The sequence below is a fragment of the Polyergus mexicanus genome, unplaced genomic scaffold (assembly GCF_030449975.1).
Source record: "Polyergus mexicanus isolate NDT 795.1 unplaced genomic scaffold, iyPolMexi1.0 SCAF_3, whole genome shotgun sequence".
Classification (NCBI taxonomy): Eukaryota; Metazoa; Arthropoda; class Insecta; order Hymenoptera; family Formicidae; genus Polyergus; species Polyergus mexicanus.
In genome coordinates this window covers 10,037,465-10,060,904 of record NW_027223323.1, presented here as the reverse complement: position 1 = coordinate 10,060,904, position 23,440 = coordinate 10,037,465, and the positions used below count along the sequence as shown (strand labels likewise).

Genomic DNA, 23,440 nt, shown 5'->3' with positions numbered 1-23,440 from the left:
CGAGATTTATGAATTTGGATATCGGGCAAAGTCCACTTTTAGCTTTTTTAAAACGTAAAATTAATAATTTCTGAGTTAAAGTAAAGATTTTTTTCTCTCTGTAGAATTAAAATTTTAATTTTTCTGAATTTCAAACTAATACCATCTATGTTCACAATATATCACTCTAATTTTAAAAACACTTATCATTTCATGATAAACGGATATGAGGATTTTACTTTATCGACATTATGTTATCGTTTTTATTATTATTAATTATACGTATTAATAAACATTTACATATTAATTCGACAGTGTCAGGTAAAATATTCTCGTTGATTCAACATTGATGCTATGCATGCATAACACACACATCGATATAAATAAATAATACAATATGAGTCAAGATCAAAGTCCACATGAAGAAGTTGATGCCTCCTCCACGTGTGCACACATACACCAACTTTGATATCTCGGTTCGCGGTTTGACAGAAAACAGCTGAGAAAGAGACAGAATCTCCTTCCCCCTGTTTCATCTTAAAGACACCGAAACCGATATAATTTAAAATCTCGAAAAATCGCTTTTCTCGCGTCTTTTACAGTAAAGCGGCGTCTACAATAGAGATTTTAAGCCCTGAGTTTTAAGAAATTGGCTAATCACAGTCGAGTATTCTTCTCATACTTGACTGTGATTGGTCAATTTCTTAAGGCTTATAGGGCTTAAAATCTCTATTGTAGACGCCGCATAAATCGTTGAATCGTCGATTCCTTGCTTGCCGATCGAGTCACGAGGGATACCTCGATGTATTCTCGATATATTCTCTCCCCGTATGAAAGCTACAGAGGATCGTCCGCAGTTGGAGGGCGACGACACACTCGCACCCGTGTAGCGAATGAATGAGTGTCGCGTTGCGCTACGAGTGTCGTGACTCGCAACTTTTCTTCCTCCTCTCCATGAGAGTGAATTCGTGTTGAATTAATTTAAAGAAATTCGAATCGATCAGGAGAAATGGCCAGCTGCAGACTCTTCGGCGTCCTCGTGCGCGGTTCCCGCGTCAACGTGAACTTCGCTTCGAGATGCACAGGTGATTGATTACGTGTAAAGCACACTATGCGCGCGCGTGTTTGTGTGTGTGTGTGTGTTAAAGGGAGAAAGAGATATATATAATATATTTTTTATTTCGTAAAGCGTGGAGGATAATATCATATGTGTCGCCTGTTGAAGGTTTACCTCGAGATTACCCCGGGAGAAAATATGCATTATATATGAAACGCATAAAAATCTCGATCCCGAACTTTTCTACTTGGCAACAATCCGGAGAGAGAACATCGGAGTAAAGGTCAATGACGTGCGATTTACATCGGTTCGAGGCTCGAATTATTCGCTTGACAGCACAATGACAGATGCGCCGGCAATTTTTGACACTTGATAGCTTGGTGTTTGTACGACATCGATATATAGATTCATCGGCCGAGTAACACCGATCATTGATCTCACGTTGAAGAGAGAGAGAGAGAGAGAGAGAGATTGACGATTAACTTATTGTTAGGATTGTTGAGATTGACCTACGGACCCGCGGACGCGATATCTAAAATTAAGTCATTCTGAGAAATATTTTTGCTAAACTCGCGTCAAGAATTATAGACTTACGAATTTTTTGTGATCATGCGTTCCATATAAAAATAAAAATATAAAACGAAAAATCATACGTTTCAAATAAAAAATAAAAAACACTTGAACTTCATTAAGCTCCCCTATAACTCATAAAATAATTCCGCGCGAACGATGCTTTATGTACGTCAAATAAAAAATGAATGGATAAATAGCAAATGTATGTGTAAAAGTATATGTAGATAATGTAATTTGAGAGATTAGATTAGTTCGCATTCTGCTTTTGTTTTTTTCTTTTTTCTCAAAAAATATTTTGTTGTACATTTTATGCACTGCAAATGAAACAAGTATATAAAAACAAAAGAAACAAGAGAACAAGAATAATATTTAAATGTGTAGAAAGGCAGGAATTAAAAAGCAAATACTTATAGTAGATTCATTTTTAATTTGAGGAAAAGAATATCAAACTTGATATTAGATTAATAATATTTTTGACTAAAATAATTTTCATCCATTTTTATCAATTCATATTCAATAAAAAAATTGTATATTTTTAATAGATTCTCCTATATCTTACATTTTTATTATATTTTTTCAGGTTTATACCAACCCTTAAGAACACTAGCAACCGAGGCAAACAGGAAACATTTTAAATGTAAAATTGTGAATGATGTGGCAGTCATAATCATGGATTCGCCAGGATCCAAGGTAATATATAACACAATACATATGCGCATATTTATGTTGCAAACTCATGAAACGTGGCAATGAAATTACTTTGTTACAAAAAAAATTAAATTATTTTAACACAGACTTTTATTTTATCTGTTGTTGATGTAGATGAACGTCTTAAATACTGAAGTAATGACGGAAGTAGAAAGTTTGCTAGCTGAAGTTCAATCAAATACGCTTGTAAATTCAGCAGTTCTGATTAGCGGGAAGGAAAACAATTTTATAGCTGGCGCAGACATCCCTATGTTACAAGCTATTCCGGATGCGGAAAGCGGATATCGACTGATCAAAGAAGGTCACAGAATTATGGATTTAATAGCAAACAGTAAAAAACCGATTGTTGCTGCTATTCACGGTTCGTGTCTCGGCGGAGGATTGGAGGTAATACACATTTTTGATAACTAAATTAAAATAGAAAGAATTTGTGAGAATATAAAGTAGAAAACGAAATAAAAATTTCATACACAACAAGAATAATTATTCATTAGATTGATCATCCTCTATTTTAGGTCGCGTTAGCGTGTCATTATAGACTCGCCGTTAAAGATAAACAGACCAGGTTGGGATTACCTGAAGTAATGCTCGGGCTCCTTCCTGGTGGCGGTGGTACTCAACGTTTGCCCCAGCTGATTCCTATCCCCACCGCTCTAGATATGATACTCACCGGTAAAACAGTTACAGCTGATAAAGCGAAAAGATTCGGACTAGTGGATATCGTGGTGAATCGTCTCGGTCCAGGAATCGGAACGCCCGAAGAAAAGTAAAAACATACAAATAACACACTTTAATATAAATGCACTTTAAATTTTTTACGCTGATCTTTTTAAAAGAAAAAACGAAAACTATTGTAGTAATTTTTGAATTTTTTTTAGATAATGCCATAATTATTTAAATATTAATAATTGTTGTAATCACTTGTAATCTCTCATCTAACTTGATTTAAAAAATATTTGTCATATTGATTATGTATATCAACCTTTTTTTTATAAAGTAAAAAGGTCTAATATTACTACTTCCATCGAAATTATATCGTATCCTTAAAAACTGAATTATGCTTTTTTTTTAGTACAATAAGGTATTTGGAAGAAACGGCGGTGAAGGCTGCACGGGATCTTGCGAACGGGAAGCTGAAAGTCGAGCGTGGTCCAAAGTCTCTTGTGGACAAGATAACGCAACAAGTTCTGTCTTTTAACTTCGTCAAAGATCTGATATTCAAGAAAGCAAAAGCTCAGGTGATGAAAGCGACGGGTGGTTTATATCCTGCTCCTCTTAAAATCTTGGAAGTGGTGAGAACCGGTTTGGATAAGGGTCCAGTCATCGGATTCGACGCCGAAGCTAAGGGATTTGGCCAGCTAGCGATTACATCGGAGTGTAAGGGTCTTACCAGCTTGTTCTTTGGTCAGACAGCTTGTAAGAAAAATCGTTTTGGTTCGGCCAAAAGTGCAGCCAAGTACGTCTTCTAATAAATTTGCAAATGAAACGATTACGGATGAGATCAAATTAATGATTATAAATAATTAAACATAAATTACTTAATTAATGATTAAAAATGTAATTTATGTTTAACGATTAATCTAAATGATGTGATTATAATAACTTTATTAATCGATTGCTAAAATAAAGAATCATAGAAGAAGAAGAATTTTCACTATCCGATTTGAATTAATACATGTTCTTCAGCATAATTCAGCATTATCACATTTCATTGCGATTTATTTCGTACAGAAAAATTGCTGTAGTTGGAGCCGGCTTGATGGGCGCGGGCATCGTCCAGGTCAGCATCGACAAAGGTTACAATGTCATTATGAAGGATACCAACCAGTCTGGACTCTATCGCGGTATAAGCCAGATTCAGAAAGGCCTAGACGGCGCCGTGAAGCGTAAACGAATATCCAGGTTCGATGCCTTTCCAATAAAAAAAAGTAAAGCTACACAAAATATAGATTTTCCAATAAAAGTTTTCTACGCAGTGTGGAAAAGGACAAATATCTCTCGCATCTTGACGCGACATTAAATTACGACTCCTTCAAAGACGCAGATGTAGTGATTGAAGCAGTATTCGAGAACGTTGGCATCAAGCACAAAGTTATAAAGGAGATTGAATCTGTAGCGCCGAGTCACTGCGTCATCGCGACTAACACGTCCGCAATTCCCATCACAAAGATCGCTGCCGGTAGCAGCCGTCCTGATAAAGTAAATGCACATCTATATATTTAATTTGAAAAATTAACTTAAATTATAATCATATATATGTACGAGGTAAAATAATAATTATTTAATCTGTTTAATTATAATAGTGAAATTTAATGTTATCATAATATATAATTATATTAAATATATAAATGTGTGATGAGCTTTAAGACGTGGTTCTTTACAGGTAATCGGCATGCATTACTTCTCTCCTGTTGACAAAATGCAATTGCTAGAAATTATAACGCACAAAGGAACGGCCGAAGAAACTATCAGGACTGCTGTGGACATTGGTTTGAAGCAAGGCAAAACCGTTATCACAGTCGGTGACGGTCCCGGATTCTATACCACAAGAATACTTTCCGCTATGTTGTCAGAAGCGATTAGACTGATGCAAGTAAGTGATACTTGCTGGTAATAATTGTTTCTTACTAGAACCACGATAAGCGAAAACGATATTTTTTAAGTATCTAAATATCTGTGGTTAATTATTAGCACGACCGATTATTCTATAATTATATCACGGGGGTTGGGGCATTGATTGTTCTAATTTCAAATTATAAATATATAATTTGTGATAAACAGGAAGGCGTAGATCCAATGCACTTGGATAAGCTGACGAAGACATTCGGTTTTCCCGTGGGCGCAGCTACTTTGTCCGACGAAGTTGGCATCGATGTGGGGGCTCACATCAGCGTCGACCTCGACAAAGCTTTCGGCGAGCGTTTTAGAGGGGGAGATGTGAATATTCTTAGCGATTTGGTCAAAGCCGGTTTTCTCGGTAAATTTTTTACCCCGATATACATATAATATAACTGAATTCTATTGTTTAATTTCGTATAAAGAGAGCACTTTTAATTATGGAGAGCATTTATTGCATGCGCGATTGTAATAAATTATTTATTTATTAAATAGATATGAGAAAATATTATCAACGGATTGTAAAGGATCAAATTAAGCTAGAACTATAGATTTATGTGAATTTTAGGACGCAAATCCGGCAAAGGTATATTCGTGTACGAAACCGGCTCTAAGAACAGGAATGTAAATATCGACGCGTTAGATATCTTGAAGAAATACACACTCGAGCCTAAAGGTAGCACATCCGACGAGGATCGTCAGATGAGATTGGTCTCGCGATTTGTCAACGAAGCAGTGCTTTGCTTGCAAGAAAATATTCTAGATAATCCCGTAAGTCAATACATTTATTTATTGTTGTTATGCTACTAAATAATGATACTAAATAAAATACATAAATGTGCAAGTAGCATAACAATCTTACGATATTTTTGTTATACTTGATTTTATTCATTTATGAGCTATATTTACATTTCTCAGTTGGAGGGCAATGTGGGAGCTGTGTTTGGCTTGGGTTTTCCGCCCTTCACGGGTGGTCCGTTTCATTGGGTGGACGCATACGGCGCTCGTCGACTCGTCAAAAAGATGGAGGAATTCCAAAGTCATTATGGCGAGGCTTTTAGACCATGCCAATTATTGCTCGATATGGCGGCCGATTCTACGCGAAAATTCCACACGCAATAAACATTTTATAGGAATTTATAACGATATCAATTAACGTTCTTGCGAGAGCTGAACTAGCTTAAGCTAACTGGTTTCAGAACGAAATAAGTATCTTGAAATAAGATGTGAGAGTTAATTCTCTGTTATCACATGCAACTCAATTTAGGATTTGCATCTGTTATATCTCGTTTGTACTAATTTTTTTACATCTAGAATTGCTACAATGTTTGTTTTTCCTTAAAAAGAATATTTAGGGATACATTTTTAATATCGTTTCAGCTCTTTTATATATATAAGAGCTGAAACGATATTAAAAAAGTATTTTTAGCTGAAACGATATTAAAAAAGTTATTTCATGATGTATATATATATATACATCATGAAATAAACTTAAATAATATTTACATATTTAAATATTCGTAAATAATATATTTCAATGAAAGAAATAATTAGGGTCTTTAGGAGAAAATATAAAAAATAATGCATTTTAGCATATACTTGATACAATTTCATTCATGCGAGTTATAACACAATGTGATTCCACGTACAAATTGATTGGAAGGAGTTAATGCATGCCACACATAATGCATACAGAGACTGTTGCAACTTTTGAAGTATATTTTTGGACTTAGAATTTACACAACCCGTTCAGCGACTATCCGCGAATACATTGTAGATAGAGTCTGCATTTATCATTATCAAGAGTTTATATACCGAAATGCCATTTGGTATTCTTATAACACACATTGTAAATTATAAAAAAGCCACACATATACAACAATTGTACATTTTTATTTTTGCAACATGTATGAGAAATAAAGAGTTTATATTAAATTTTATACCATTTTGTTTATTTAGCTTTCACACTGTGAGCGATTTTTCATTAATTTACCAATCCAATATTTCCTATTATTAAAGAAAAATTATAAAATTTTGATCTTTCATAATTCTTCTATTAATTTGTAATTATTTATTTTCATATTCCAACTATTATAAACTCCGAATTATGATTATGATTTAATAATGAAATAATTCAAATTAATATAGCATATCCAATATTATTGAATTATTATATATCATGCTATATCATATTATATAATATAGCATTTGCACACCTTTCAAACTCATCAATCGACATGATAATCGTGTAGCTAAAAAAGAGCGGATATTAGCCGCGATCATACAGCTAATGAAGGATGACAATAATTTTGTTGCAAATTTGACTTTTTTACGAGAGATTCATTTCTAATTACATATCTATACGGGGTATCTCTAAAGTCTGACCCCACCTCTGGATCTCGGAAACGGTTTTAAATATGGAAAAATATTTCAGACAAAAGTTGTAGGATATATATATATATATAAACTAATGATGATACAGACGGAAACTATAATTATGATTAGCTTTTTTGCGACGCAAACGCAAAAAAACTAATAAATCAATTCAGAAAAAATAATATTATCCTTTAAAATTACATGTACATTGCACAATCTAGAAATGGAAATGTTTAGCTTGATGCAATAGTCGAGAAATATTACACTCTTGAAAATATTGAATATTGAAAAAGAGGAGGAAACTCGCGACGAATTAAAAGAATGATATTTTTCGAAAATTTCCATGCAGATTCACGATTTTGCGAATGCGTTCACAAAATCTTTTTTATCTCTTATTTGCGAGAATTAAATAAATTAATCGCACGGATTTCTTTTTTTTTCGCAGAAAAATGAATTTTGAAATAAAGGAGGCGTAATCGCGAGGATATTTTGCATCATCTACCAGTCTAGTTTGTCACACCTGTTTGTGACATTAAACGTGTCGCTCAATGAAACAGAGAGTCCTTGGCTGATGCAAGAAAATTGGAGATTTCGCGAGGGAGACCGGACGGTATGCGACTACGTTGTTGCTTTTGTTTGTTATGTTTCTGAACCGGAAAAGTTCTGGATCGAAGGCGATTAGAAATCGCCTTCTCGAGAAACTGATGCATTAATACATATATGTTATTCTTTCCATAATTTAATTCATATATCTCCAAAATAACATTGAAATTATCAAACGTATATACATCTTTTTGTTTCATAATCATCCGCGATAAGAAATCGTCTGGCGAAGTGTGTATAGTCTAGATGATACACGCGATAAAAGTCTCGCCATTCGACAACATATGTCTGTCAAATATTTGATGGAAAGATATACAGGGTGTCCCATTTTAATCTCCTTAGGCAAATATCTCAAAAACTAAGCCCGGAAGAGAAAAATGTTTCAGACAAAAGTTGTTTGGTTTCGAGGGGACCATAAGATGGTACTATTGGTTTGACCTTGGAGAATCATTTAAAGGTCATGTGAAGGTCAACTTTAAAATCTTAAACGGAAACCCCCATTTTTTATTTAGTATTCTTGTAGCTGACATCGAGAGCTTTCCAAAACACTATAATAAAGTATTTTTTTATTAAGTACTTTTTGAGTTATTTTATATTTTAATCTGACATATTTTGATATAAAAAATAAAATATTTCGTAAAATATTCAGTTTTCGATAATTTTACCGTAATACTTTTATGTACTGAATAATAAGACAAATTAATTAGTGTCAAAAAAAACAAATAATTGTTTAAAAAAATACATTGTAAATAATTTTCTCAAAAAAAATTTTTTTTTATACTAATTGATTTGTCTCATTATTCTGTACATAGAAGTATTACAGTAAGATTATCAAAAACTAAATATTTTACGAGATATTTAATTTTTTATATCAAAATATGTCAGATTAAAATATAAAATAACTCAAAAAGTACTTAATAAAAAGATACTTTATTACAGTGTTTTGGAAAGCTCTCGATGTCAGCTACAAGAATACTAAATAAAAAATGGGGGTTTCCATTTAAGATTTTAAAGTTGACCTTCACTTAACCTGCAAATGATTTTCCAAGGTCAAACCAATAGTACCATCTTATGGCCCCCTCGAAACCAAACAACTTTTGTCTGAAACATTTTTCTCTTCCGGTCTTGGTTTTTGAGATATTTGCCTGAGGAGATTAAAATGGGACACCCTGTATATATGTTAATCGCATATACGAGATGTTTTTGGCTAGCTTTATTTTTGTATTTCTACAATGTGGACCAAGAATCTCTGACTTTTTCCATTTCTGTTCAAACCGTTGACAAGCCAAAACTTTTTTTTTTTTTATATACTTGGCGTCGCGACGCTACCGCGTCGCTTGATAAGTTTAATAGAATAGCAAAGTCTTCAATAACAAAAAGTATATATCCTTCTTTATTCTTTATGACTTAATTACATTTTTTTTTAAAGTTCTACATATGTTTGCATCGGAGCGTGAAGAATAAATATCCCCGGTTATCGCCAATAATATTTTTACCTAAGCCAGGGAAGCACGAGGTTATAAAAGAGATGATTTAATGTTAAAGAGATATTGCGTGATATAAAGTATTGGAAAATATGTAATTATTAATATTCATCATTTCGTCATTTTCAGCAAATGTTATTAATCTTATTTGTAATATGTTTGTTAAAAAAGATTCTCAATTTTCATTATAAATAATTTATGCTATTAAATAGAATTATAAATAGAACGTATTTTTATTAAAAACTCAAATAGATAAGAGAGGGCCAATAATAAGGGGAAATTTCAGTGCAAATATTTTTTTAATATCAATCGATCTTTCGAGAAATGATTCGATTAGAATGATGATTGTATATCTTATCGATAAATAAAAATCATATACGTTATCATAATATCTAAATTTTTAATAAATTGTTAATTTCCGAAATTCTCGCAACAAATATACGAGGCCATTTTACAAAAGAATTTCGCGGGTTATCGATATAAAAGGAATCAGGCATTTGACATTTGCATGACTCCTGTGTCCACGAATTGCGCGCACTTCTCTCGAGAAGACGTCATCGGTTCTCGGTACCCGCACGTTCATAAAAACGTAGTCGCTTACGCCGCGGTTTCTTCCAGCATAGTTTCCTTTATCAATCATCTTGAACCGCGACCTTTCCCACGAAACTTAAGTATGCGCCTTCTCCGTTTGCCCGCCACCACAAGATTTAGAATCTTCCTTTTAGACTCTTACATTTCAGATTTATTTTATAAATAATTTGAATAGCAATGTAAACGCTGAGAAAATTTATATTTTAAAAGACAATGTTAAAAAGTGATAATTATTTGTTACAGTCTTTTCTTATATCAATTAATATTTATGAGATATAAATAAAATAATTTGGATATCAATATACGAGTTACATAAAGAAAATCAAGGGAAAGAAACAAAAGGAACGAGAATGTATTCGTAATGATTTATGAAAGTATACAATTTATTTGATTGTAGAAAAATCTTTGTAATTTTTCCACTCAAGTCTTATATCGCCAAGTAAATTTTACCTGGCTATATGATACATGTACATATATACATTCGCAATCCTAGGATCTAGATATTTTACAAGTTGCAATACAATCATATTCTTTTGTGGAAGCGGTATAAAACATTAAATAAACTATGGAAAGAGAGAAAAACATTTCAAGTAGTTCAAGAGGATAGAAAACAATCTCTCAACAATTTTAAAAATTAATCAAATTCATCAATGAACGATTTCTGATCTTGCTGTTGCATCTTCATTGCTCTTATGTTATTTGTATTTAAAAAAAAAAAATATATATATATAATAATTGTTGGCGATCATTTTAAAAGTCTATATATAATCATTGTATACATAAAAATGTCTTGTTCCTTCGTAAATAAATATTTTTTTTCTTTCTATCTTTCGATCGACGCACTTGATGCTAAAGAGCCCTATTTTTGTACTGTTTAATTCTCGATAGTAAGTTAAACAATACAAAAATCTAAAAATGGTTCAAGCAATATCCGAGAAAATATATTCGAAATGTCTTTTCGACAGGGTTGGAAAATAACGCGTTACTTGTAACATCGTTACCGTTACAGTTACTTTTTTTCGATCGTTACTTTTTTCTGTTTGTAACGGTAACGGTAACGAATTAGCCGTTACTTTTATCGTTATTTTTTAGTTCTTTATTATCTTATACCTATTCAATAGATAGATAGTATTTTTTGAAAAATATTTTGTATCTTTCTATCATAGGCTGCATTTTGATAGTCACTGCCAATACTGAAAATCTATAGTAACGTAAATTATAGATTTTACTATATTGGCAGTGAATATTGCCATACACTCTTAATAATATTAATATTTCTCTGATCAATATTTAAAAACAATGTTTGATAAAAATTTTCGACAAAATTGAAATTTGTAAATTACAATTTAAATTCCTATAAAGATAAGTGTATTAAAAAGTGAAGATATTAACATAAAAAATTAGAATCATTAAATAAGTCTAATATAAAAAAATGCTTGCTATATAGAGACTAATTTAAAGTTTTTAATTGTAACATAGATTATTACAATTAATACTGATTATTAAATAATTTTATAATCTAATAGCTTATTTTAGCATTACAAAAAACAAGAACATAACGAGAAAGTAACGAATCGTTACTTTCCAAATAATGGTAACGGTAACGCGTTACTTTTTACAAAAAATAACGGTAACGGTAACGTATTACTTTTATAGAGTAACGTTCCCAACCCTGCTTTTCGATATATTTACAATGTGCCTCTTAGACTTCTGTATTGTCTATAAAGAATGTCCGACCAGTGAAGAATAAAGCAATTTTAAATGGTACCCTTGAAAATTTAATATCCGTTTTTATATCTCATATATTTAGCATTAAATGTGACTATCTAATATCCAAATTCAATTTATTTAATATAGCAATCACATTTCATATTGTTCCAACTTCGAAGAGCATACATATGGTCACATTTAACGCTGAATATATGTTGCGAATATGAGCCTGACTACCCACGAGTGATTTTCGAGATAGTAACTCTCTCAACTAAACGGTATTAGTCTTCACACGTTACAGATCACAGATACAGATAGGTACTCGGTTTGCGAATTATAACAAAGTCTTCTGCATATACAGGGTCTGTTCTTTGCAGCTGAACTGGCTGCGCTGGTTCAGAGTTTATCTTTTTCTGTCCCCATTGGAAGGAGAAGGATGGGCTCTGAACTGATGCAGCCAGTTCAGCTGTAAAGAACAGACCTATAATCTATCGCCGTCTCGTGTCTTTACTTTTAAGTGCGGCTCACTTCGCTCTTCATTTCTGCTCAACAGATATTTATTTCATCTGTGTTTGGTTATCTTGAAATGTCGAAATCTTCTTCATTACGTAACATCTTCATAAGAGATACCTTTCCAATTGATCAGATTATGTCAATAGATCAATCCCTGAGTTATGTTCATGTTTCCAATTGATATCAGTTCTGATCAGCAAAAAACATAGTCTTCATCTATCGTATCCTGAGTACCATTTTATACTCTAATTAAAACATCCGCATTGGAGGTTTTAATTATTGTCTTCAACACTCATCCACAATTCAGCGGATCATTCCAGTCTTCATTATTATTATAGTACTTAAACACCAAGAAATTCTTTGTCTTCATCTTCCACACTGGAAGCCATCCAGGATCCTGAAGACGCACAAAGACCATGAAAAATCATAGAATATAATTTTCAAATGACTTCAAATAGTCCAATGAGTGTATCCTTCAAGCTGCTAGCTGAGGTGGTACATACTGCTGAACAGATCGTGATGTTAATCGTGGAGCCAGCACCGGTAGTAGACTCACTCTTAGAGGCGTCGAGGCCACCTGAGAAGCGGAGATCTGACCGTTAGAAGAGGATAATAATGAGGCCTTATCCCTGGCGTGGCGTTTCACATGCTTTGCCAAATGGTCGCTTCTCATGAATCGCCTCTGGCAAACGGCGCAGGCAAACTTCTTCTCGCCGGTGTGCGTACGTTTGTGCCGTGACAGCTCGTCGCTGCGGGAGAAGCGACGACTGCAATCCTCGTAGGGACACGGGAACGGCCGTTCGCCCGTGTGGGTGCGCATATGAGCCTTCAAGTGAGACGACTTGAAGTAGTTCTTGCCACAGCCTGGATGCTCGCACTCGTAAACGCGACGGCGCGTTTCCACCGCGCTCGTGCTCATCGTCGTGGTCGTCGCGGTGGCTGTGGTTGGCGCCGCGCTGGCGACCAACAGAAGAGGTGTCCGTGGTAAAACTAGAGGAGAGCCCAACAGACCCGCTACCACTATAGGCGCGGGTTTGGGTGCTAGGGGTTGTAATCTTGGCAACTGCTGCTGCTGTTGCTGATGCTGTTGGTGCTGTTGCTGCTGCTGACAGCTCTCGCGGTCAGTATTCTTACTGTTCACAATGATCTCCTCCTTACGCAAGCTCATCTTGAATTTCAAACTGCGAAGCACGTCCTGCACAGGCTCTGTCGCGCTCGCTCGCGCGTTCGCTCGCGGACTGGGCAACTGTCGCGCGACCGAATCACGTGATACCGATCGGCCACTGGTCACCAAACTCCCCGCGAGATTCGCCGGACTGCAGGTACCGTCTCGATTGGCGCGCATTATTACCGAAACCCGGGCCGGCTCTGGACTTGGCGGTGGCGTACCATCTAGCAACAACTGAAACAAGAACAATAAACGATTTCAATTTAACAAGTTCATAAGAAGATATTTTAATACGATAATTTGAATAACTGTAATCCATTATCGGAAGACGTAAACAAAACATTTTATAATCTATTAAATAAAAAACAGCATGGAAAAGATAATTAGAAGCGATCTATTGACAAAAAGACGTTATCGATTCATAACAACAGATTGCAATAAATCGTAGGAGACCGATATATCTATTTTTGTCGAAAGTATCGCTGGAAGATATGCCTACTCGAAGGATAAATAGGCTGAGTGAACCTGAAATGGTGCGCGCTCAAACGGAATCGTATCACGACTCCGAGAGCTCGCTCTCTGTTCCAGTCGATTAAGTCGAGAAGAGAAATCGAAAGGTAACATTGGGAGGGAGACATTGGAAAACGAAGCTACTTTCTGTCAACGACATGTGTGACTGTCTATTTTATATTCACCTTCGCCAACTCGCATTGCTCGACACATCGCCGCTTTCGGGGCGGCTCGTCCTCCTCCGAGTCGGAGGGTTGAGGAGTGGGCGGCAACGCGGGGTGGGAACCGGCATCCTCCTCCTCCTCGTCCTTCCGCCCGGATTTCTGATGATCCAATAATTTCTCCCCCAGCAGGGCCGCGACACTGAACGACAACTGCAACGGTTCCATCTGTAAAACAAAGGGAGGCATGGTGTTAGTCCATTGGCATGAGACGCTAAAGTTAAATAAGGAATTGAAAAAGCATATTGCTTCCGATGTATAATAAGGCGAACGTGACTAAAGAATAAAACAGATAAGCGTTTCTTTGTCCATCCTCGAGGGACATTCGGATTAGAAAAAAAACTCCGTACATAGGAATTCTCAATATCCTCAGTTTATGAATTTTAGATTAATTTCTTATATATATTTTCTCTGTATGTTTTTTACACTTTATTTTTATTTTTTCATTGTATGCCGATTTATATTGTCAATCTATTTTTCAATTAATTGAAAATAAACTTTACTCCGATAAAATTGAAATTTATCGATTAGTTACAGAGAAGCAAATTAATGTTAAAATTAGTAAAAATAAATTCACGTCTACATCAATAAAATTGATTAAAATTCTACGCAATATTATGCAATGAAATATCCGATAACTACCCCTAATACAAAAATAAATTTACTATTTCGCTGAACGTACTGATCAATCACATACAAAGATGATATATTAGAAGATAATAAGAACATCTTGTAGAACCGAATTCGTGGGAAAACGTTTGAGTTTCGCGGTCAACAGCGGACAGTGTTGTGGCGGTATATTTAATTTGCTGTCACTTACGTGCTTCAGCTGGGGCGAGGCCGGCGGCGAAAGAGGCTGATTTGTGTCCATGTCCGTGCGAGCAGGACGAGGAAGCGTGAACAAGGGTGACCCGAGAGAAAGAGAGAAGAAAAAAAAAAAGAAAAAACAATCGGGACACTTCGCTCGAAAAACCGCAGCAAAAAGAGAAAGAGCGTATATGGAGCGCCGAGCCCTCTTTGGCAAAAGTGGAGCGACAGATCCACCAGTAGTACGTAACGGACGGGCGTCTCGCGGTGCAATGAAGTTTTCTCAGGTCGGCGCTGGCTCGGCAACGCGTCGACCCGCGTCCGCACCGCGGTGCGTGATCACGCACGACGATGCGGGCGCGACCAATCTTGGCGAGGGGCTCGTCGACAGTGGACCAATCATCGCGGCCCGGTCAGGCCGCAACCGCGTGATCGCAGGCGTGCTGTTCACGTGCTCCCAGTCTGACTCGGGCCGTGATCGTGACGTCAGCGCGCGTGGTAAACGCGGTCGATACGTCATGGCGTCACGGCGCGCCCCGAGCGTCACGCACAACATCTCCAGCCTCCTTCCTCCTCTATCTCCAATGTACGTCGCATCCGTTGTCGGGGGCCTTCGCCCAGGTTCATCTCCTTCTTTCTTTTCTTCTTCGCATACCATGAACGGCCCCATCTTTTCATTGTGGCTCTCCTTGTCATCTGCTGTAAACTCTCTTCTTTTTTTCTCTTTTACTCGGTATCTCCTTTTATTCTTTTCTGCATCTTCGCGGATGTGCGTTGTATTCCTCTCTTCGTTTCACGTTTTGTGCAGATCCAATGACTCATATGTGTGTGTCCTAAAAGCTATATTGTTTTGTAAAGATCTCATATTATTCTCCCATAATTTTTTTGTATACATTAATATATATATACGTAATTATTGTAATTGTAAAAATATATGTATAATTATAACTTTTATAATATATATATATATATATATATATATACTCTTTCTCTTTCAATATCAAATTTCTCTACAATAACACGATTTTATTAACATTTTTAGTATTTCTTATTGTGTGTGCTACCTTGTGTTAAACTTTTCGGATGACATAATTACAGAACATTGGCGCCCAAGCTCTTATTTTTCTTTTCTTCCTTTCTCGCTCGCGTCCTCCGTTTTGCTTTATTGGGCCAGGTATATGCGTCGTCTTTTTCGAAAGTGATTGCACTCCAAAATAAATTCGTTTATTTCTGGTTCTCCTCAATATCTCGCGTTTATCGTTGTACCCGAAGATGATTCGCGCGCGCGGTACCCGCGCGGATCAGCCGTCATACTCGTGATCGCCGATCGCGTGGCCTCCTCCATCGTTATCTGGCAAATAAACGCCGATGCGCAATAGTGTCGTTGATCTCGCTTCAAAGACACTTGGTATCAGGCGACATTGCGAGTCCTAACGATCCCAAACTTCCGCTATTCCGATCCCGAGAGAGTGACTATAATTTTATCATGCAGCAGTCCCCAAGATCAAGTATCGAAACCAACACAGTAGATATATAAAAAATCTCTCTACGCATATGTCCCTTTCTTTCCTCTTTCTCTCTCTGTAATAAAATATAATACATTTATTATCATACATGACATTTAATATCTTTTAATCGAGGTGTGTCTATTTATAGTTTTCTTAATCATTAACGTCACGACACGGAGACGGAAATATCGATTTTGAACGCGGGGCTTTAAAATTACGCGCATATCATCGAGGAGTACGCGCGACGTTTACGTTGACATGCGTCGCAATAAATAATTCACGTTGAGACGATTATTAATCTTTAGGCGCATCGTTTATGATTTGAGTTTTCGACCAATCGGGAAGGACGAGACGGAGGTGGGTCGCGTGCGATTTTTTTAAAGTCACCTCGATAGGGATACATAATCGATGAACGGTCCATAGGCGAGCGCGTTAGCGTGTTGTCCATAGGTCAGCGTGGCGAAACTTACGTGACATTCGATAAAATCGAACCAGCGGATAAAGCGGACAACAAAAATAAAAACCTAAACGATAGCGATGCCCACAACCCAATGAGCAGACACAATATTTTTAAAATGTGTTTTTAATATTTATTATTCATTTTAATTGTACGTAATATAAACATTTTTTTAATGATTAAAAGGGAACTTAATTTTTAATTATTTTAACGTTTATAAAAATGTTTTTCAAAGATTTTCAAAAATATTATCTGCTCACTGGGGACGATAGCGCTATTTTCTCGATCGTGAAAGAAAAACAATCGCGCTATTAATTATTTATCAGCAATTATAACGTGATTAAATTGGATTGATTATTTTCAAAATTATTTTACTGAAGATGACCCGAAATAATTGAAACGTCCATATAATATATCAAGTATTTATAATTTTTTTATAAATTTCCTCTATCTGATGCGACCTTGGTTCGGCTCTTACTTTATTTAATTATTCGTAATATTTAGAGTCTTTATTCATTTCTATTATTATTTTTAAAGTTTGATGTGGTCGATTAAATTCGGTTGTGCATTGTTTGCAAAAGACTCGTGCGACGAATGTATATATCTCTAATAGTACGCACGTTCAAAAGACGTCCAGAGGATGTAAAATATTCTCTGGATATCCTCGGGATACATCTTTTGAATATGTTAGTTGTTATGGACGCGACGTTTGTCCCTATCTATTTTTCCACATATCAGATTGTCAAAATTGTATCGTAAAATACTATATTAATGTACTCGTTTGTTTTCCTGCTGCAAGGCGCTGACACAGAATCTCCGTTATCGATGTATGTATACAAATGTGTGTGTGTGTGTGTATATATATATATATATATATATATATATATATATATATGTGTGTAGTAGCAAAATACACGTGGGAGCTCGCGTTACATCATTCATCGTTTTGTAAGCCCGTCGAGTGCGATGTCCTGCGCGAAATCATCTATTCTTGTCATCCTCGTCAACTATTTCTGCTATATTTGAAATAAAATAAATACACGTTAGGCGATGGAGATAGAGAAAGAAGGGAACAAAAAAGAATGTAGTAAAAAACTGCGAGAAAAACCTGTGACAAGAGCAATTATCGAGTTGTCATTTACAATCTTACACACAACACAGTTCGTACAGAATTAAATACAGTTCTACATATCAGCACATATCTGGTTTAATAATGTATATAATTCATTTTTGCGTGTTGAACTTGAACCGTTACTTATCAGTCCTCGGGCAGCAAAACAAATGCCACGAAACGCCATCTCAAGCTCACGTGCTCGAATCGAACCCTATCTGTCAAACGTCGAAATGTGCAACCGTAGGTAAATTTTCGTTAGGTACTGACGTGATCGATTGTCGATAACGAATTTACGTTTACTATATGAACTCGAATTGATTCGAATATACATCTTAGTCACGATTCAAAGAAATAGCTACTTGTATTATGCGCTATCATGCATTGCCTGAAGATAAATACGTACGATGATAGACAGATGTATGGGTATGTAGATCGAATTCCACAGTATTATCTCTGTCGCCTTTGCTTCTCCTGACGAATACATATATCCCGCGAGTGAACGAGACGAGCATCAGAGATATATTATTATGCCAATCTTGACGAATCTACCGCCGATAGCGAGGCTGTCGAGCAAAGTCATCCGGATCCTGGGATGCAATCCTGGACCGATGACGTTACAGGGCACCAATAGTTATCTCGTAGGCACTGGACACAGGTGATAAACGTCAATCATATGTATACGATAGACAAGTGTCATGCTTCTGACATTTCTTGCGGACCGATTGATAGATTTTTTAAATTATTTGATAAAAAAAAGAATAAATGTCTCCTTTTTATTAATTAGTATGCTTGCAAAACATTGAAATCTACGTTTAAATTAAATTAAATTAATTAATTAGCATTAATTTAATAAAAAATGTCAATCTAATACTAATTGAATAAATATTGAAACTAATTGAAATAAATTTGAAGCTTGTTAGTCTATCTGTTTATCTGGAATTTATAAAAAAAGAATTTTTTTTTGTATGAAAAACAACGTCAATTAAAACTGTCATTGTTTTATGTTCAAAATTAAAAATCATAGGGTAGAACTTTTTTTTAGGTTAGATCACAAAAATTTTGTTTGATTCAAATATAAAGAATAAAAAAGTATTTTTTTCCGCCTATTACTAAAATTCAGAAGACCAGGAAGAATTATAATAATATTGACAGCAAATAATCCATTATATATATGCAAATCAAATTTTAAACAACTGAGTAAATAATGTTAAATAAATTACTATAAATCAAAAAAATTGGTACTATTAAATTAATGTGTATCTTTTCAATAACAAAATGTTTTTATATGCTTTGAACAATTATTGTAAGAAACTGCTGTAATATTCTGTCCAAAAAATTTCTCTTTAATCTATTAATGATAGAAAAGTCACAAACGAGGAATAAGTGAAATATCTAATTTTGAAACTAGAAATTACCATATCGTTCTTGTTTTTGAAAGCAAATTAATTTCCTTTCGAGTTATTCATTGTTACAGACGTGTACTGGTCGATTCAACAGAAACCAAAACAGTCGACGCTTATATAAAGCTTTTAAAGAATGTTCTAAACGAGGAAAATGCTACCATCGAGCACGTGGTGATCACCCATTGGCATCATGATCACATTGGGGGAGTGGAACCTGTGCGAAACTTGCTGAAGAAGCTGTTTCCCTCGGAAAAGCAGCCCACTGTGTGGAAACTGCCGCGATCGTCAAACGAGGAAAAATCGAATGATGAGAAGACCATCCAATGGGAACCTCTAAGGGATGATCAAGTGGTGGAAGTTGAAGGAGCAAAGCTTCAGGTGAAGTATACACCGGGGCATACTAGCGACCACGCCTGTCTGCTGTTGCAAGACGAAAATATCCTATTTAGCGGCGATTGTATCCTTGGAGAAGGCACGTCGATCTTCGAGAATCTCCACGATTACATGCTATCGCTGGATAAGATCCTGCAGATACGGCCCAAGACGATTTATCCGGGCCATGGGCCGGTGCTAAACGATCCGTTGCCACATATACAGTATTACATCAATCACAGGAAGCAGAGAGAAGAGGACATTCTGCGGGTACTGGAAGAACAGGGAAATGATAAGTCAATGACACGAATGGATATTGTTAAGCTAATATACAAGGTAAACATCAATTAAAACATACTTGAGAACACATATACTTCTTTCCAAATTGCTAATTTACAGTTCCAAATCATATGAATGATATTTTTTTACATAGGGTACTCCGGAAAAACTATGGCTAGCCGCAGCACTTACAGTGGACCATCACCTTCAGAAGCTACAGAAAGAAGGAAAAGTATTACAGGAACAAAAAGGTGGTTGGTGGATAATTAAAAGCAAAATATGAATGTATCATGTGGAATGTCTAGAAAATTAAAATTGAATATTTAAAATGTGATTATTTAAAATACGAATATTGGAGCGGAGAATTTATAAATTGTATCCAAATCCTGGCATTCGGAAAGCTGTAAGAAGCTTTAAATATATATTTTATATACATATATAAATTTTTATTGAAATATAAAGGTTTCACAACATAAGAAACTCTAATGATGCGAGATTATCTGGAAAGATAAAAAGAAATAGCTATTAATTGCACGCGATATACATAGTTGTGAAACATTTATTCAACTCACAGAAGTAAATAATGATACATTGTTATGAATTTCTCTCTGTCCAAGTTAGGCTGATATCTAATTATCATTAATGTGCGCACAACGAGAAGAGTACACGTTTACGACAATTTCACGAAGTATATATCGCAAGCGGCACAAGTTACCTTCCCTGTTTAAGCGAATCATCGCGTGCGACTACGGATACATTACAATATAAAATATATAATATATATATATATATATGCATATATATATGCATGTATATACTTGGCTATAATGTTGCTGTCGCGACACAATAAATGTTTCGTTATATTTTTCGTTATAAAATCTCTCTTCATCTACTAGCTACATAATCTTGGCGAATATTAGCACCTCTCGTCTTGAACATATGGGGAATTACCCCGAAAAATTCGATGTCGCGATATACATACAAGGAATATTGCTAAAGTGCGAAATATTGGAAAAAAATAATATGAGAGCTTAGGAAATCGATGGTTCAAAAACTTTTCAGCATCTACGAATGCGAAATCCAGGGTTTCAATAATATAGAAACCCGCAAATTTAATATTTCAAATATAGAAAGCCTGAAAATTTAAAATTTTAAAAATATTTGAATCTAAAAGAAATTTGAAATCTCATCCGGCATTTAAAAATTCTAAGATTTAAGAATCTAAAGATCTGGACATTCGTTGATCCATTTTTCAATACTGAGAGCTGAGAAACTAAGAATATTTATAAAAAAATCTAACAATTGATAAAAGAAAATGTAAGAAAGGTTTTGTGTGACGCACTTTAGTTACATCCGGTATATAATAACTATGGACATATATCCTTATAATAAGCTCACTTTGTTACTTAATTCACCCTCTATTCTTTCTTTGGATAAACGTAAAAAATATATATTTATATAATATATATATTTATATATATTATTTCAACATACACACATAACATAATCTCTTTTTTTACACATACACGCGCGGTCGCACACTCTTATACTCAATACTCTTTCGCTCTGTCATTTTTATTCGTCTATCAACTAATGATAACATTAACGCAATCACGTAACTCTATTATCATAATCGATATACTAAATAACAGAAAAGGAGAAGAAAACAAAAAAAAACTTAGATTATCGAACAATATACATATTCTACATTATGAAATATGTATTTGAGACACATGTAAAGACCACAGCGACGAGATGATCCATTCTTTCGCTATAAAATCAAATTAATAGTAATTTTAACCATGTTATAATTCATATAAGTAACCAATTTAGTATATACATATATACTTCCGCCAAATCCATTATTTTTATCTATCCTAGCAACATTTTTTTTCATTAATTTTTTCGTTAACTTCTTAATCCATTTCGTTCAGATTAAAATATTGATTAATTAAATTTACAATATTACTATTAGATTTCAATGCACTATTTGTGATATACTTTCAAAGAGTATGACATTTGAAGAGATTAATAAATAACTAAATATTAAGAAGGGAAGCAAACTACCATCCTTCAAATATTTTTCTATAAAGACTATCAATAAAAGACGTAAGATGTAAAATATAAAAAAATTAAAATAGAATATCAAGATTCAATAGAATTCAAAACAGCTTGCAATGTAAAAAAGTACTCAGCGAAGAGACATTGCCAAAAATAAATAATGAAACGAGATAATCAACAACATTTATATAAGATAAAACATAAAAGGGACAAAGAGATGAAAGAGAAAAACATCCGATTTGTCGCCCTTTTTGGGGCCCGTCTTATATTTAAACATTAATAGTTCTCGATTTCTAATGAGCTGCCGCTGTGGACTTGCAGCGTTTCTCTCGTGTGAATCGTAAGAAAATCCGGAAATATCTCCGAAAACTTTGGATGTTTAAGAAATTTTTTATACAATATGCTTTGAATAGAAAGTCTAATAATCTCTCACAAATTGTTAAATAAATTTAATGAAGTTAATTATAAAAATCAAAAGATTTTCGATAACTCAGAGATCAAATATTTCAGGATCCACTAAAAATGATAATTCACGAATCGAGTAATTTTGTAACTATTTCAGATATTAAAAATCTCGAGAAAAGTTTATATATAATAAGGGTGCATTCGAGGAGTTGGCGTTAAAGGCTGTTCGCGGAGCTAGGATGGTAGTGCTAACAAACGCAATTATTATTAAATCTAAATATTTTTATAAGCATTTAACAAATTTTTGGCTATACGGACAGTGGTTGGTAGTGTTAATAGCGTCTCTCCGAACGCACCCTACATGTGAACCCCAAAGTTGACAAAATATTTCTGTTTTTTCTTCTATAAAAATAATCACATGTTATAGATATAGCATAGAATCGTCGGTGTCAAATTAATATGATGATCCTGAAAATTAAGATTAATTTTGAATAGTCTGAAATTCAAAAAGGTAAATATCTTAAAAATTGTTTATCTTTTTATGAAAGAGATTTCTAATTGTTCAAGCATTCTTGAATCTTTGTATCTCACATTTAACTAATTATTCATACAAACCTAAACTCCGGCTTAATTTACAATGATTCTTTAATATGTGTACTAATAAGTTGGTGCAATATATGCGTCAAAAGGATATATCATAGCAATATCTAATAGTATGCATATCAAATATATATGTAGCACATTTACATATTAGATCATTTACTAAAAAACATTTTAGAAGGCAAGATTAATTGTTTTAATCACCTTTTTTAAAAATTTTAAGTTTTCAAATAAACAATTTTGATAAAAGTAACTGAGTTAAACTATTGCACATTATTTTGATTTGCATATCAAAAAAATATACTATATAGACTAAGTCTCTATA

General features: G+C 34.5%; 4 protein-coding genes across 16 annotated transcripts in view; 2 read left to right on the top strand and 2 right to left on the bottom strand.

The window, feature by feature from the left end:
- The first annotated feature begins 827 nt into the window (after window positions 1-827).
- On the top strand, window positions 828-6,851 carry Mtpalpha (monolysocardiolipin acyltransferase Mtpalpha). 4 transcript variants are annotated; one of them, XM_070293087.1, is made up of 12 exons: window positions 975-1,064; window positions 1,205-1,319; window positions 2,190-2,299; window positions 2,432-2,704; window positions 2,833-3,083; window positions 3,390-3,773; window positions 4,049-4,219; window positions 4,294-4,516; window positions 4,701-4,910; window positions 5,099-5,294; window positions 5,502-5,704; window positions 5,852-6,851. In XM_070293087.1, the coding sequence occupies exons 3-12, from the start codon at window positions 2,279-2,281 to the stop codon at window positions 6,053-6,055; spliced, it is 2,136 nt and encodes a 711-aa protein (XP_070149188.1). In that variant the 5' UTR covers window positions 975-1,064; window positions 1,205-1,319; window positions 2,190-2,278; the 3' UTR covers window positions 6,056-6,851. The 4 variants fall into 4 exon arrangements, with proteins under 4 accessions (XP_070149187.1, XP_070149188.1, XP_070149189.1 ...); XM_070293088.1 differs by having other exon boundaries at window positions 1,205-1,343; XM_070293086.1 differs by lacking the exon at window positions 1,205-1,319 and having other exon boundaries at window positions 828-1,064.
- Window positions 6,852-12,258: 5,407 nt separating this feature from the next.
- On the bottom strand, window positions 12,259-16,497 carry LOC138931873 (Krueppel-like factor 13). Of its 2 annotated transcripts, none has more exons than XM_070293083.1 (4): window positions 15,981-16,497; window positions 14,930-15,756; window positions 14,074-14,277; window positions 12,259-13,612 (listed from the first exon to the last, which is right to left on the bottom strand). In XM_070293083.1, exons 2-4 carry the CDS (start codon window positions 14,978-14,980, stop codon window positions 12,686-12,688), a joined length of 1,182 nt encoding a protein of 393 aa, XP_070149184.1. In that variant the 5' UTR covers window positions 14,981-15,756; window positions 15,981-16,497; the 3' UTR covers window positions 12,259-12,685. The 2 variants fall into 2 exon arrangements, with proteins under 2 accessions (XP_070149184.1, XP_070149186.1); XM_070293085.1 differs by having other exon boundaries at window positions 14,930-15,749.
- A 1,839-nt stretch (window positions 16,498-18,336) lies between these two features.
- Window positions 18,337-21,071, top strand: LOC138931872 (endoribonuclease LACTB2). The gene is made up of 3 exons (XM_070293082.1): window positions 18,337-18,650; window positions 19,470-20,106; window positions 20,204-21,071. Exons 1-3 carry the CDS (start codon window positions 18,523-18,525, stop codon window positions 20,330-20,332), a joined length of 894 nt encoding a protein of 297 aa, XP_070149183.1. The 5' UTR covers window positions 18,337-18,522; the 3' UTR covers window positions 20,333-21,071.
- The window catches only part of Nfat (NFAT nuclear factor), a 31,944-nt gene continuing 29,029 nt past the window's right edge, over window positions 20,526-23,440 (bottom strand). For 7 of the 9 annotated variants that reach the window (XM_070293075.1, XM_070293078.1, XM_070293079.1 and 4 more), the window contains one exon: window positions 20,527-22,983. The gene's annotated coding sequence lies outside the window, so the exon portion shown is untranslated. Of the gene's footprint in view, window positions 23,012-23,440 lie in introns of all 9 variants that reach the window. The other 2 variants (XM_070293073.1, XM_070293081.1) reach the window with 2 other exon arrangements.

Excerpts from the sequence above, each read along its gene's own strand:
- LOC138931873 (XM_070293083.1), bottom strand. The coding sequence starts at position 14,980 with ATGGACACAAATCAGCCTCTTTCGCCGCCGGCCTCGCCCCAGCTGAAG. Across the intron at positions 14,278-14,929 it reads CCTCGCCCCAGCTGAAGCAC|ATGGAACCGTTGCAGTTGTC; the intron begins GTAAGTGACAGC and ends TTTGTTTTACAG. Across the intron at positions 13,613-14,073 it reads AGCAATGCGAGTTGGCGAAG|TTGTTGCTAGATGGTACGCC; the intron begins GTGAATATAAAA and ends TTCTTGTTTCAG.
- LOC138931872 (XM_070293082.1), top strand. The coding sequence starts at position 18,523 with ATGCCAATCTTGACGAATCTACCGCCGATAGCGAGGCTGTCGAGCAAA. Across the intron at positions 18,651-19,469 it reads CTCGTAGGCACTGGACACAG|ACGTGTACTGGTCGATTCAA; the intron begins GTGATAAACGTC and ends TCATTGTTACAG. Across the intron at positions 20,107-20,203 it reads TTGTTAAGCTAATATACAAG|GGTACTCCGGAAAAACTATG; the intron begins GTAAACATCAAT and ends TTTTTTACATAG.
- Mtpalpha (XM_070293086.1), top strand. The coding sequence starts at position 989 with ATGGCCAGCTGCAGACTCTTCGGCGTCCTCGTGCGCGGTTCCCGCGTC. Across the intron at positions 3,774-4,048 it reads TCGGCCAAAAGTGCAGCCAA|AAAAATTGCTGTAGTTGGAG; the intron begins GTACGTCTTCTA and ends TATTTCGTACAG. Across the intron at positions 5,705-5,851 it reads AAAATATTCTAGATAATCCC|TTGGAGGGCAATGTGGGAGC; the intron begins GTAAGTCAATAC and ends TACATTTCTCAG.